This window comes from Budorcas taxicolor, chromosome 9, assembly GCF_023091745.1.
Source record: "Budorcas taxicolor isolate Tak-1 chromosome 9, Takin1.1, whole genome shotgun sequence".
NCBI lineage: Eukaryota > Metazoa > Chordata > Mammalia > Artiodactyla > Bovidae > Budorcas > Budorcas taxicolor.
The window spans coordinates 68,240,386-68,254,300 of record NC_068918.1 but is presented as its reverse complement, the minus strand read 5'-3'; the positions used below and the strand labels follow the sequence as shown (position 1 = coordinate 68,254,300).

General features: G+C 40.4%; 1 protein-coding gene across 1 annotated transcript in view; it reads left to right on the top strand.

The window, feature by feature from the left end:
* The window catches only part of TXLNB (taxilin beta), a 56,602-nt gene extending 42,912 nt beyond the window's left edge, over window positions 1-13,690 (top strand). The window contains exons 8-10 of the mRNA XM_052646094.1: window positions 6,671-6,763; window positions 11,267-11,362; window positions 12,608-13,690. Of these exons, the coding sequence (XP_052502054.1) occupies window positions 6,671-6,763; window positions 11,267-11,362; window positions 12,608-13,543 (1,125 nt within the window). The 3' untranslated portion in view covers window positions 13,544-13,690. The remainder of the gene's footprint in view (window positions 1-6,670; window positions 6,764-11,266; window positions 11,363-12,607) is intronic.
* Window positions 13,691-13,915: the final 225 nt, after the last annotated feature.

The following is a 13,915-nucleotide window of genomic DNA, read 5'->3' as shown; positions in this document are numbered from 1 at the left end:
GCCTTTCTGACATTTCCTTGGGAATCTACAAGAACCTCTCCTTTCCCCCTCCCCAATAAGATCATTTAAGTGTGTGTTAAGCAACTACAGAATACTAAATAAAAAGTTTGGCCAAAACCAACCATGAAGCTGCAAAAAAAAGAGAGTGGGTTAGTAGAAGGGAGACATCTTAGTCCCCATCTCTATGGTCTGAGCAAAGACAATGTAAAGGACAGATTGTGTTTTCCTAGCTGGAAGTCACTTTTCAGTCCTAAAACAATAGCTTGCCAGTCTGTGGCATGATTCTCACTTAGGGAAGAGATGTCTGGCTTTCAATTATACAAACCAAGGCAATAGAGTAAATGTCAGAGATGATCAATGGAATACAACTGTGGCTACAAACAGAGTGTTCATTGGATCAATAAGACTGAAGATGGTGGTAGATGTGGAAAGTCAGCAATATCAACACAACACAGAATTGCAGACACAAAATACTACCCAAGGGGAAAGATCAGTGAGTCAACTCTTAAAGACAGGTAATCACAGTCTTTAATCTCAGAAGACCTCACTGTATCTATTTAAGATGAGAGGCAACTTCTCTGCAACTGTAATAATAATTGGATTACTTCCCAAGCCAAATCACCTAAGTTGGCTAAGACAATTCCTAGACAACTTTATGTTTCATATATGCTATGAATGTTTGTAATTAAAATTTCAGTCAGTTCAGTTCAGTTGCTCAGTCACGTCCAGCTCTTTGTGACCCCATGGACTACAGCACTCCAGGCTTCCCTGTCCATCACCAACTCCTGGAGCCTACTCATACTCATGTCCATCACGTTGGTGATGCCATCCAACCATCTCATCCTCTGTTGTCCCCTTCTCCTCCCACCTTCAATCTTTCCGAGCATCAGGGTCTTTTCTAATTAGTCATTGGCATTAAATGGCCAAAGTATTGGAGGTTCATCTTCAGCATCTGTCCTTCCAATGAATATTCCGGACTGATTTCCTTCAGGATTGACTGGTTTGATCTCCTTGCTGTCCAAGGGACTCTCAAGAGTCTTCTCCAACACCACAGTTCAAAAGCATTAATTCTTCGGCGCTCAGCTTTCCTTATACTCCAATGCTCACATCCATACATGACTACTGGAAAAACCATAACCTTGACTAGACAGACCTTTGTTGGTAAAGTAATGTCTGCTTTTTAATATGCTGTCTAGGTTTGTCATAGCTTTTCTTCCAAGGAGCAAATGTCTTTTAATTTCATGGCTGCACTTACCATCTGTAGTGATTTTGGAGCCCAAAAAAATAAAGCCTCTCACTGCTTCCATTGTTTCCCCATCTATGTGCCATGAAGTGATAGGACTGGATGCCATAATCTTAGTTTTCTGAATGTTGAGTTTTAAGTCAATTTTTTCACTCTCCTCTTTCACTTTCATTAAGAGGCTCTTTAGTTCTTCCCTTTCTGCCATAAGGATGGTGTCATCTGCATATCTGAGGTTACTGATATTTCTCCCAGCAATCTTAATTCCAGCTCGTGCTTCATTCAGCCCAGCATTTCACATAAGTACTCTGCATAGAAGTTAAATAAGCAAATGACAATATACAGGACTCTGTATAGAAGTTAAATAAGCAGGGTGACAATATACAGCCTTGAAGTACTCCTTTTCCTATTTGGAACCAGTCTGTTGTTCCATGTCCAGTTCTAACTGTTGCTTCTTCACCTGCATACCGACTGCTCAAGAGGCAAGTCAGGTGGTCTGGGATTCCCATCTCCTTTTGAATTTTCCACAGTTTATTGTGAACCACACAGTCAAAGGCTTTGGCATAGTCAATAAAGCAGAAGTAGATGTTTTTCTGGAATTATTTTGCTTTTTTGATGATCCAGCAGATGTTGGCAATTTGATCTCTGGTTCGTCTGCCTTTTCTAAAACCAGCTTGAACATCTGGAAGTTCACAGTTCACGTACTGTTGAAGCCTGGCTTGGAGAATTTTGAGCATTACTTGGCTAGTGTGTGAGATGAATGCAATTGTGACAGTAGTTTGAGCATTCTCTGGCATTGCCTTTCTTTGGGATTGGAATGAAAACTGACCTTTTCCAGTCCTGTGGCCACTGCTGAGTTTTCCAAATTTGCTGGCATATTGAGTGCAGCACTTTCATAGCATCATCTTTTAGGATTTCAAATAGCTCAACGGAATTCCATCAGCTCCACTAGCTTTGTTTGCAGTGATGCTTTCTAAAGCCCACTTAACTTCTCATTCCAGGATGTGTGGCTCTAAGTGAGTGATCACACCATCATGGCTTTCTGAGTCATTAACACCTCTTTTGTATAGTTCTTCTGTGTATCCTTGCCACCTCTTTTAATATCTTCTGCTTCTGTTAGGTCCTTACCATTTCTGTCCTTTATTGTGCCCATCTTTACATGAAATGTCTCTAATTTTCTTGAACAGATCTCTAGCCTTTCCCACTCTATTGTTTTCCTCTATTTCTTTGCACTGATCACTGAGGAAGGCTTTCTTATCTCTCCTTACTATTCTTTCAAACTCTGCATTCAGCTGGTTATATCTTTCCTTTTCTCCTTTGCCTTTAGTTTCTCCTCTCTTCTCAGCTCTTTGTATGACCTTCTCAGACAGCCATTTTGTCTTTTTGCATTTCTTTTTCTTGCAGACGGTCTTGATCACTACCTCCTGTACAATGTCATGAACCTCCATCCATAGTACTTCAGGCACTCTGTCTATCCAATTTAACCCCCTGAATCTACTTCTTACTTCCACTGTATAATCGTAAGGGATTTGATTTAGGTCATACCTGAATGGTCTAGTGGTTTTCCCTACTTTCTTCAATTTAAGTCTGAATTTGGCAATAAGTAGTTCATGATCTGAGCCACAGTCAGCTCCCAGTCTTGTTTTTGCTGACTGTATAGAACTTCTCCATCTTTGACTGCAAAATACAATCAATCTGATTTCAGTACTGACCATCTGGTGATGTCCATGTGTAGAGTCTTCTCTTGTGCTGTTAGAATCAAAATTTGTGCTCAGTTAAAAGAATGCATGTGTCACCCAGCCCATTTAAAAGTAAAATATTGGAGCAGGAGTTGTTGTTACTAACCCTAGAGTAGTTTGTTTCTATTTTTGCCTCTCGTAAGAATCCTGAGGATGACCTCTGGATGTTCTTTCCATGCTTCTCTGATATACCAAAGTGAAAGAGGGAATATGACACATCAGACATGCATCATGTCAACATAAAAGTGAGAAGGAAAATACAACCAAACAAATATCCATAAAGGAAACAGGAAGTGTACATTTTTAGTTAGTATATAAGTAAAGAGTGTCAGAGTTGGTTACCTGAGAAAAGTATAGTTCACATAGATTTTGCCACCTATGATAAAAAGGTCAAACAGTAAGAAAAGCAGAATATTTAAAAAAAATCACTAGAAGGAAAGGAGGAAATGGAGAGCTATCGTTTAATGGGTTATAGAGTTTCAGTTTTGCATGATGAAAATTTCTGGAAATCCATTTGCACAACAATGTGAATTTACTTAACAACATTGAACTGTACACTTAAAATGGTTAAGAGAGTGAACGTTATGTGTATTTTACCCAATTTAAAAGATAAGAAAGTTGAGGGTCACTAGAAAAAGGCCAAAGTGGTGATGAAGTGAGACACTAATCCCTCAACTCTGGTGTATCTGTCTTCTCCATGACACAAGAAAACGTCGAGGAGGAAAACAAAATCCATCCAGTTTATACATCAAAAGAACACTCAGCCTAGAGAAGAAGACAGCTGGCCAGGGAGGGTGTGGTTGCTCCCGCTGATCTTGTCAAGGTTGCATGCATGCATGGATGCTTGGTCGCTTCAGTCATGTCCAACTCTTTGCGACCCCATGGACTGTACCCCACCAGGCTCCTCTGTCCATGGAATTTTCCAGGCAAGAATACTGGAGTAGGTTGCCATTCCCTTCTCCAGGGGATCTTCCTGACCCAGGGATCTCACCTATGTCTCCTGCATCTCCTGCATTGCAGGCGCATTCTTTACTGCTGAGCCACCAGGGAAATCCCCTGTCAAGGTTGCGCAGGTGAAATGGATCACACACACGGCCCCGCCTTCCCCTCTTGTCTGCAGCCTGCAGCTAGCTATAGGACTGCAAGAGAGGGTTTGGGAGGATCAGCTCAGGAGACCGTATCTATACAACCACTGTAATTCTAATGGAATTACTGAAAAGTTGGGAAAAGAAAGAGGAGAGTAAAGAAAAGAATTTAACAGGAGACTTGGTCCAAGATGCAAATGAATGGATTTTGTGATAGGTGAAGATCAGCTGGGATGTTTGTTCCCACAGGCAGGCAGTCCCACAGGGGCTTATCCTCAAACTGAGGAACCTGACCTATTCATGCACCCTGAAATCAATTCAGTGAATCCTAGCCACTTGTCTGTGGAAAAAATGAAACAAATTTATTAAATTAAACAGAATATGTCAAGAGTGCATTGCACATAATGAGTTAGTTTTGACCCTTAAACAACACACATTTGAACTGTGAAGATCTAATCATGCATGGATTTTTTTTCCAATAGCAAATACTATAGTACTGCAGTATCTGACATTGGTTGAATCTATGGGTAGGGAACTGTAGAGATGAGGAACTGGGAATACAAAGGGCTGACTATATATTATACACAGATTTTGCACTTCATGGAGGGTCAATGCCCCTAACCCCCTGCTTTGTTCAAGAGTTAACTGTGTTGTCCTTTGAACTGTCTAAAAGCTTTCCTGGCCGTGAATTCCCTGATGACACTGTACCCAGTCTTTTTCATTCCTTGTATGGCAAGGAATCATGAGAAAACTTTTAAGCCACTAGAGTTACCCCAAATTTATCACCTATTCACACTGTTAATGACTGATTTCAAAATGCTGATGAGCTATTCTTTCAACTTTTCTTTGGAAAATCTGTTTCTTATGAAAGGATTTATGTTATTTTACTGTTCTTGTGTACTACAGTAAAGTGAAAGTTGCTCAGCTCTTTGCGACCCCATGGACTATATAGTCCATGGAATTCTCCAGGCCAGAATACTGGAGTGGGTAGCCTTTTCCCTTCTCCAGGGGATCTTCCCAACCCAGGGATCAAACCCAGGTCTCCCGCATTGCAGGCAAATTCTTTACCAGCTGAGCCACAAGGGAAGCCCTGCAGTAAAACCTCTGCTATTCTGAATCATGTGAGAATGAACCATTCTAGATGAGCTAATTTTCTTGGTTCTAGGAGTTGTTTGCTTCCCACACAATCCCTCTGAAGTCCCATTCCCAAGACTGGGAACTCTCCAACCTACTGGCTGTGACTATCATTCTTATGTGCTTTTGAAAAGATAGTCCTACAGGTCCTACCAGTCAGCTGGTGCCCAACTGAGGACTTCAGGCTATTCCAGACATTCAAGAGTACCAAAGTCTCATTTGAATACGGAAGAGTTCCATGTCAGTAAACTAGAATCATCCATATTAAATCTCCACTCACTCAAAACATGCCATCCTAAAATTATTTTCAAAAGTAAGATTTTATTATCACTGTCAATAACAATCAAGTATTTATACAATCTTGCCCTACTCCTACCCCAAATACAAGCCCTGAAATGTGGAAGTACAGAGGCTCTTCTCAATACCTGCATCCATAAGATATTTTTTGGTGCAAATTAGAAAAACGCACTTCTTCCTCATTATTTCCATTAAAATTGGTATCATCGTCATCATTGGTCAGCTGCTAAGTCATGTCTGACTCTGTGATCCCATGGACTGCAGCATGCCAGACTCCCCTATCCTTCACTATCTCCAGGAGTTTGCTCAAATTCATGTCCATTGACTCAGTGATGCTATCTAACCACGTCATTCTCTGCTGCCTTCTTCTCCTTTTGCCTTCAATCTTCCCCAGCATCAGGGTCTTTTCCAATGAGCTGGTTCTTTGGATTGGGTGGCCAAACTATTGGAGCTTCAGCTTCAGTCCTTCCAATGAACTGGTATAATTTCTATTAAAAATTGGTATAATATACTCATTTCCTTGAAAAGGAACATTTAACTGCTATTGGCTAGAACACTGTATTCAAAAACACACAAAACCACAGTGTCAAAAAGGGAAATGACATGTGCTTATAATGGCACAACCACATAACGGCAGTATCCCTAGTCCATACCTGGTCCATATTTGTCTTCATTCTCCCTTCCCTCAAGACCAAGCCCAAGGCTCACCTTCTCTACAAAAATGTAGCTTATATGATTACCTGCCACATTCATCTCATTCCCTGATCAGTACTTAACTAATCTGGTACTTTGTGTTCACTGTTCTGTAATCAAGTTGTCTTTGGGATTCCCTCAAAAACAGCAGATACAGGTTAAATGCTTTTGTATATAACAGTCCTTGCAATGTTTAGTCAGAGCTCAATAAATGTTTGTTGGTAAAAGTTATGATACAATGAAATGGTGATGATATATTTTATTGTGTCATTTTTCTTTAAATAAGTACTTCAGTCATACTCACTGACCTAGGCTGATCGCAAAATAAAAAGAATTGAACATATCACTAACATTGTATTGAGAATTCTCCTAAACCATTTTCCTTTTCAAATAACAAACAATGACAGGTGGTTTTGTTTTGGAAGCATTCCTAAAACAGGAAAGCAGGCCTAAAACAGATCTACTCTTTCCCCTGTTTACAGCTTACTCTCTACTCTGGAAGGTTTGAAGAGTTTCAGAGCACACTGACAAAAAGCAATGAGGTGTTTGCCACTTTCAAACAAGAAATGGATAAAGTGAGTATTGCTTATCTCCCATGAAATACTGACATTTTCTATTTTGACAGGCAATTTTCCTTTGGGTTCATTTTTCTCTCGCTAAGATATTTCAGTGCATTTCATGAAGTAATGAAACATTTATACATGCAAATGAGATCTGAGCTGTATTTTATTGGTTAAATATCTGGCGGGTTAATTTCAGGAAGAATCCAAAAACACCAGGATACATTTTCACCCTGAAGAAGAATATTTTCTTTTGCTAGTCCATGGAGAGGTTTAAGAAGAAAAGAGCTAGCAATATAATATTATGTTGTTTATGCTGAAATAAAAATATCAAATCTTCTAATGATTAAAAAAAAACTTTCATACAAATATGCAAGAGCAGAATGTTAGAGTAGAAAATACCATTTCATAGAATATTCTCAGAAGAGAATATATGTAATATGATATAACTAAGACAGTCTTTAATGAGAAGTCTGAATTCAAATTCTGGGCATGCTCTTACTCATCAAGTAGCAGTAAACAATTCACTTAACTTCTCCTTTATTAAAATGCTATTTTTCTTGCCTATGTCACAAGATTGTGAAGTTCAAATAAGTTAATGTATTTTTAAGGATTTTAAACTTTTTAAAAGTCTTTTACAAATTGTATTGTTTGTTGCTGTTTTAGTCGCTAAGTGATGTCAGACTCTTTTGCAGCCCCATGAACTGCAGCCCACTAAGCTTCTCTGTCCACAGATTTTCCAGGCAAGAATACTGTTGTGGGTAGTCATTTCCTCCTCCAGGGAATCTTCTTGACCTAGGGATCAAATCCCAGTCTCCTGCATTGGCAGGCAGATTCTTTACCACTGAGCCACCAGAGAAGTCCCCTTTTACAAATATAAGTTGCTAATTTTATTATTGGACGTAATGTTCAAATTATTTAATTCATTGTTTTCCCAAAACAAAATCAGCATCAGAACTGTTTTTCTGAACAGGCACTAGCATTAACCTCTTTTAAGTATAGAAAATATTCTTTAAAAAAATTTTTCACAAACATATATGATAAATTTCACCATTCACAACCAAACTTAATAGGTCAACATATCTTAAAAGTTACAACTTTCTCACTCCAGAAAGGATTCATCCATTTTAAAAATATTTTTTTGATTACAGTTTTAATTTGGAATAAATATTAGAGTATAAAAATATTATTTCAAAATTAAATAGTTTTAAGATTTAGTTAAATATTAGAGCAAGAATTTTTATCTGAAGTTCATTTATAGACTTTTAGTAGAATTAGCAAAAAAAAAAACATTGATATGCATACTGCATTTCTTTAGGTGTAGTCCCATCAGTTCAGGTCCTTCATTCAGTCAGGTCTGACTCTTTGCCACCGCATAGACTGTAGCATGCCAGACTTCTGTGTCCATCATCAACTCCCAGAGCTTGCTCAAACTCATGTCCACCGAGTCAGTGATGCCATCAAACCATCTCAGCCTCTGTTGTATTCCTGCCTTCAATCTTTCCCACCATCAGAGTCTTTGCTAATGAGTCAGTTCTCTGCATCAGGTGACCAAAGTATTGGAGCTTCAGCTTCAGCATTAGTCCTTTCAATGAATATTCAAGACTGATTTCCTTCAGGATTGACTGGTTTGATCTCCTTGCAGTCCAAGGGATACTCAAGAGTCTTCTCCAACACCATAGTTCAAAAGCATCAATTCCTTAGTGCTAGCTTTCTTTATGGTCCAACTCTCACATCCATATATGACCACTGGAAAAACCATAGCTTTGACTAGACGGACCTTTGTTGGCAAAGTAATGTCTCTGCTTTTTAATATGCTGTCTAGGTTGGTCATAGCTTTTCTTCCAAGGAGCAAGTTTCTTAATTTCATGGCTGTACTCACCATCTGTAGTGATTTTGGAGCCCAAGAAAATAAAGTCTCTCACTGTTTCCATTGTTTACTCATCTATTTGTCATGAAGTGATAGGACCAGATGCCATGATCTTTGTTTTCTGAATGTTGAGTTTTAAGCCAGCTTTTTCACTCTCCTCCTTCACTTTCATCAAAAGGCTCTTCAGTTCCTCTTCACTTTTTGCCATAAGGGGGTGTCATCTGCATATCTGAGGTTATTGATATGTCTCCCAGCAATCTTGATTCCAGCTTGTGCTTCATCCAGCCCAGCCATTTCACATGATGTACTCTGCACAGAAGTTAAATAAGCAAGGTGACAATATACGGCCTTGATGTACTCCTTCCTCGATTTGGAACGAGTCTGTTGTTCCATGTCCAGTTCTAACTGTTACTTCTTGATCTGCATACAGATTTCTCAGGAAGCAGGTCAGGTGGTCTGGTATGCCCATCTCTTTCAGAATTTTCCACAGTTTATTTGTGATCCACACAGTCAAAGGCTTTAGCATAGTCAATAAAGCAAAAATAACGTTCTTCCGGAATTCCCTTGCTTTCTCTATGATCCAACAGATGTTGGCAATTTGATCTCTTGTTCCTCTGCGTTTTCTAAATCCATCTGAACATCTGGAAGTACTCGGTTCATGTACTGTTGAAGTCTGGCTTAGAGAATTTTGAGCATCACTTTGCTAGTGTGAGATGAGTGCAACTGTGAGGTAGTGGCATTGCCTTTCTTTGGGATTGGAATGAAAACTGACCTTTTCCAGTCCTGTGGCCACTGCTGAGTTTTCCAGATTTGCAGGCATAGAGTGCAGCACTTTAACATCTTTTAGAATTTGAAATAGCTCAACTGGAATTCCATCACCTCCACTAGCTTTGTTTGTAGTGATGCTTCCTAAGGCCCACTTGACTTCACATTCCAGGATGTCTAGCTCTAGGTGAGTGATCACACCGTCACGGCTATCTGAGTCATTAAGATCTCTTTCGTATAGTTCTTCTATGTATTCTTGCCACCTCTTCTTAATATCTTCTGCTTCTGTTAGGGCCATACCATTTCTGTCCTTTATTGTGCTCATCTTTATATGAAATGCTCCCTTGGTGTCTCTAATTTTCTTGAAGAGGTCTCTAGTCTTTCCCATTCTATTGTTTTCCTCTACTTCTTTGCAGTGATTACTGAGGAAGGCTTTCTCATCTCGCCTTGCTTTCAAACTCTGCACTCAGATGGGTATATCTTTCCTTTTCTCCTTTGCCTTTAGCTTCTCTTCTTTTCTCAGCTATTTGTAAGCCCTTGTCAGACAACCATTTTGTCTTTTTGCATTTCTTCTTGGGGATGGTTTTGATCACCGCCTCCTGTACAATGTTACCAACCTCCATCCATAGTTCTTCGGGCACTCTTATCTATCAGATCTAATCCCTTGGAATCTATTTTTCATTTCCACTTTCCACACTGCTGCTGCTGCTGCTAAGTTGCTTCAGTCGTGTCTGACTCTGCACGATCCCATAGATGGCAGCCCACCAGGCTCCCCTGTCCCTGGGATTCTCCAGGCAAGAATACTGGAGTGGTTGCCATTTCCTTCTCCTCCACTTTCCATAGATTTCATTAAATTCTTAAAGGGGCTGATGCTCTTAAAAAGTTAATAAACTATTAACTCAGTTAAGAAATGATGAAAAAAAAAAAAAAAAAAAGGTACTGGAGGCTCATGTAGCTTCTCTACAGAGCCCAGAAGCCAACAGCCTGGGCGTCCAAGCAGACCCAACCTTAGGCTTTTTGACATGAAGCAACCAGTGCCCATGTGTAGTTAATCCAGGGTAATTGTCCCTGAATACAAGCCCTGTCCTTCACATCATCCAAGCAGAGAAGAGATTCTATAACCAGGAATGCAGAGTAGTTTCAGATTTGCAAAAGTTAGGCTGCATTTTATTATTTCTGTATACCCTACACCCAGCCTCTGCCTAGCCACCAGAAGGCACTCTGCATATGTTGCATTAAATGGAAATGACTCCAGCCCTACTCCTCTGAAAACTCACCTGAATCATTACTCCATCTCTCTGAACCTTAGTTTCCCCATTTATAGAGTTGAAAACAGAACCTTCCTTGGGGGACTGTCTCAAGGATGAAATGAGTAACGCATGTAATCACATTCTGTGAATCCTACTGCACTCTACAAATAAGAAGGCTGAGAAAACTGAAAGTTGCTTTTTTGTGGCTACTTCTCAGATGTGCCCAGATATTATCAACATTTTAATAGCAAAAAAGCTGGGCCAACTTTCTCATTAACAGTCTTGCATTCAATACAGTAAATAATCTAAATTTAAAGCTTATTCTTGGAACTCAATAAAGTTATTTTTACTTTTAAACAAAAGAAGACACAATGACAAAAAAAGAAGGACCCAAGTAGTTTTCTTTCTCCTGAACTGGCTCTGGTGCAAATAAGTTTGCTCACCACTGACCTAGATGATTCAGAAATGTATCATGACTCTTTCCACTCAGTATTCATTCCTTGACATTGGATTTTTGCTTGCTTCAGCACCTAATAATGAAGGGACTTTTTCTTGATGTCACGTATGGAACTGATAGTTTCTCTGATATATTAACTGTTCAGAATTAACATTAAAACACTATAATTTCTGTAGACCACTAAGAAAATGAAGAAGCTGGAAAAGGACACAGCCACATGGAAAGCTCGGTTTGAGAACTGTAACAAAGCTCTGTTGGACATGATTGAAGAGGTGAGGAAGCTTTTCCCTTTGCTCATCTTCCCTTGTCAATACATTTATACTCAGAAAATAATTATGCCCCAATAGCACAAATGATGACCTCTGAAGAGCTTAATTTTTTTCTAGGGTGTGGTATATGATACTCTAATAAAAAATAATCAGAGCAAAAGTAATTTAGAGTTGGGTCCAGACTCATAAAGAGCATTGTGACCCTAAGTCACATGCCTACTTATTGATTCCAAAGCTGTGCCCAAGACAGCACCACATCTGCTGGACTGTGAATTCCTCAAAGGCAGGATGAGTGTTTTACCTGTCTTTGAATTTCCCCAGTCCCAGACACATAACAGATGCAGAATAAATTTATTAACTGATTCAAGCATACTGAGAGAAAACACCAGCCCAAGCACCCACGGTATGTGCTAATTTACAGACAGATGTGCATGTACATTGTTTAATTCCTCCAACAGGCATTTAAATACTGATATTACGTCAGGCTCTGGAGGTTTTGAGATCATAAAAAGCAAAGATACATGACCCTTAACGTGAGAGGCAGGGCTTACAGGTGAAAAAAAAAGTCTTAAAAGGTACAGAGTAGCACAAAGCACAAGGGTGGGGGAGGCTGGGGGGTGGAGAAGCAAGATGATTCCATGCACAACACACCAACATTTCTAGAGAAAAGGAGAACTTAATAGTTTGAGCAGCATCATGAAAGAGTGTGGTTACTTTCTCTGGATATAATTCCTGTTTTAACGATTCATCCCAAACTGCAACCAATTCCAAAGAGATGTGCTTATTATTCATAAACAGAAATCAAACAGTTGCTGGATTAGCATATAGCAGTTTATCTATAGGACAGATAAGGCATTGCTGACCAAATCCCAGTCCATCTCAGTCATTCTGCCGCAAGCCTCTGCTTATTCCTTCTAAGTCTTAGAAGCAGAAAATGCATCTATTTTAAGATTTTTAGAAACCTTAGACCGAAGCAGAAAGAAGCTTTGCTTTCTTTCCTTTAAAAAAAAAAAAAAAAAAAAAGTGGATTAAAATTCTACTGAAGTCTCTAACATAATGCAAAAATAGAAGTGATGTCCCTGACCAAGTATCTGTTCAGCCACCACCCTGTGGTTAGAGCCTAACAGACAAATTCCTGGATTAACGATTTTGATTGTCTCCAGAGAGCATTTTACTTTACTCCAGTAAAACCTGGCAGTTTTACTTTTCACACCGTTTTGTTTGTGTGTGTGTGTGTTTAAATCACAGAAAGCATTGAGAGCTAAAGAATATGAGTGCTTCGTGATGAAAATTGGAAGGTTAGAGAACCTCTGTCGAGCTTTACAAGAAGAGAGAAATGAACTCTATAAAAAAATCAGAGAAGCAAAAAAGCCTGAAAAGGATGACCAAGGTCAGCACACCTCTGATGACGAGCCAAACACCTCTGTGAATGAAGAGGCTGACGCAGAGGAAGCCAACAGCGTTCACAAGGCTGTGCAAAATCTCGCGGCGGCCTTCATGATAATGCATTGTCCAGAGTCAACCCTTGACGTGGCCAAAGAAATCCACCCAGAAGTCGACAGTCTTCCAGGGGACTGCGACACAGCCCTTAGGGGGCTGGAACAAGCTCCTTTGAGTCCCGCATGCCATTCAGAAATCCCCCTCCCTCCCCCAAATCCTCAGGCTGAGGACAAGGGAGTCAGTGAGACAGAACCTACCCTCAGAACAGAGACAGGAGCTGAGGCCCAAGGCGATGGTCTCCCTGGTGCAGCACCGGCTGATCAGCAGAACCGGAAGCCAGAGGCAGCAGCTTCCAGTCAGACCCGGAAGGCCCCAGCCAAGCCCTCCCTACCGGTGGTGAAGGCCAATAAGCAGCCCTGGAAGCCAGAGGCAGCTTCAGGTCAGGCCCAGGAGCCGGCAGCCGAGGCCTCGCTATCGGTGATGGAAGTGAACGGGCAGCCCCGGAAGCCTGAGGCAGCGACTTCCGGTCAAGCCCTGGAGCCCCCAGCTGAGACCGTCTTGTGTGTGATGGACGCCAAATGTTCCACCCCACCACCTGCAGTGGGAGCACACCTGCCAGCTAGGGAGTCTGGATGTGAGCCCATGGGACAGCCCCCACCAGCAGCAGAGGGGCTGCCAGGAGGGGCCTCAGGTGGACCCCCACTGCCCAAAGTGGCTGACACCAATCTGGAAGGAGCAGACTAAGCCTCCTCTGCCTTTGGAGGCTGTTCTTCCTGACTTTCCATCATCATGGTAACGGGATTACCTCCTGAAGGAGACATTACGGGCTAGGGAGGTCTAATGGAAGAGGCTTAATTAGAATCAATACAGTTTTAAATATTATGTAAAGTATCTTCAGCCTTTGCTATTTGTTCTCAATTCATAATTGATTTGGAGCTTTTCTGTTTAACATTGGTTGATAGTATAATTTTCCCAGATGACAACAAAACATACAGCATAGCAAATCTATATTAATTTGCCATTAAGATGGTACTTAATTCAATTTCTTAATCAACAGTAAGATTTGGTGTTTAAAGACTTCCACTACATAAATACTGAAAATGTAATGCTTTATTT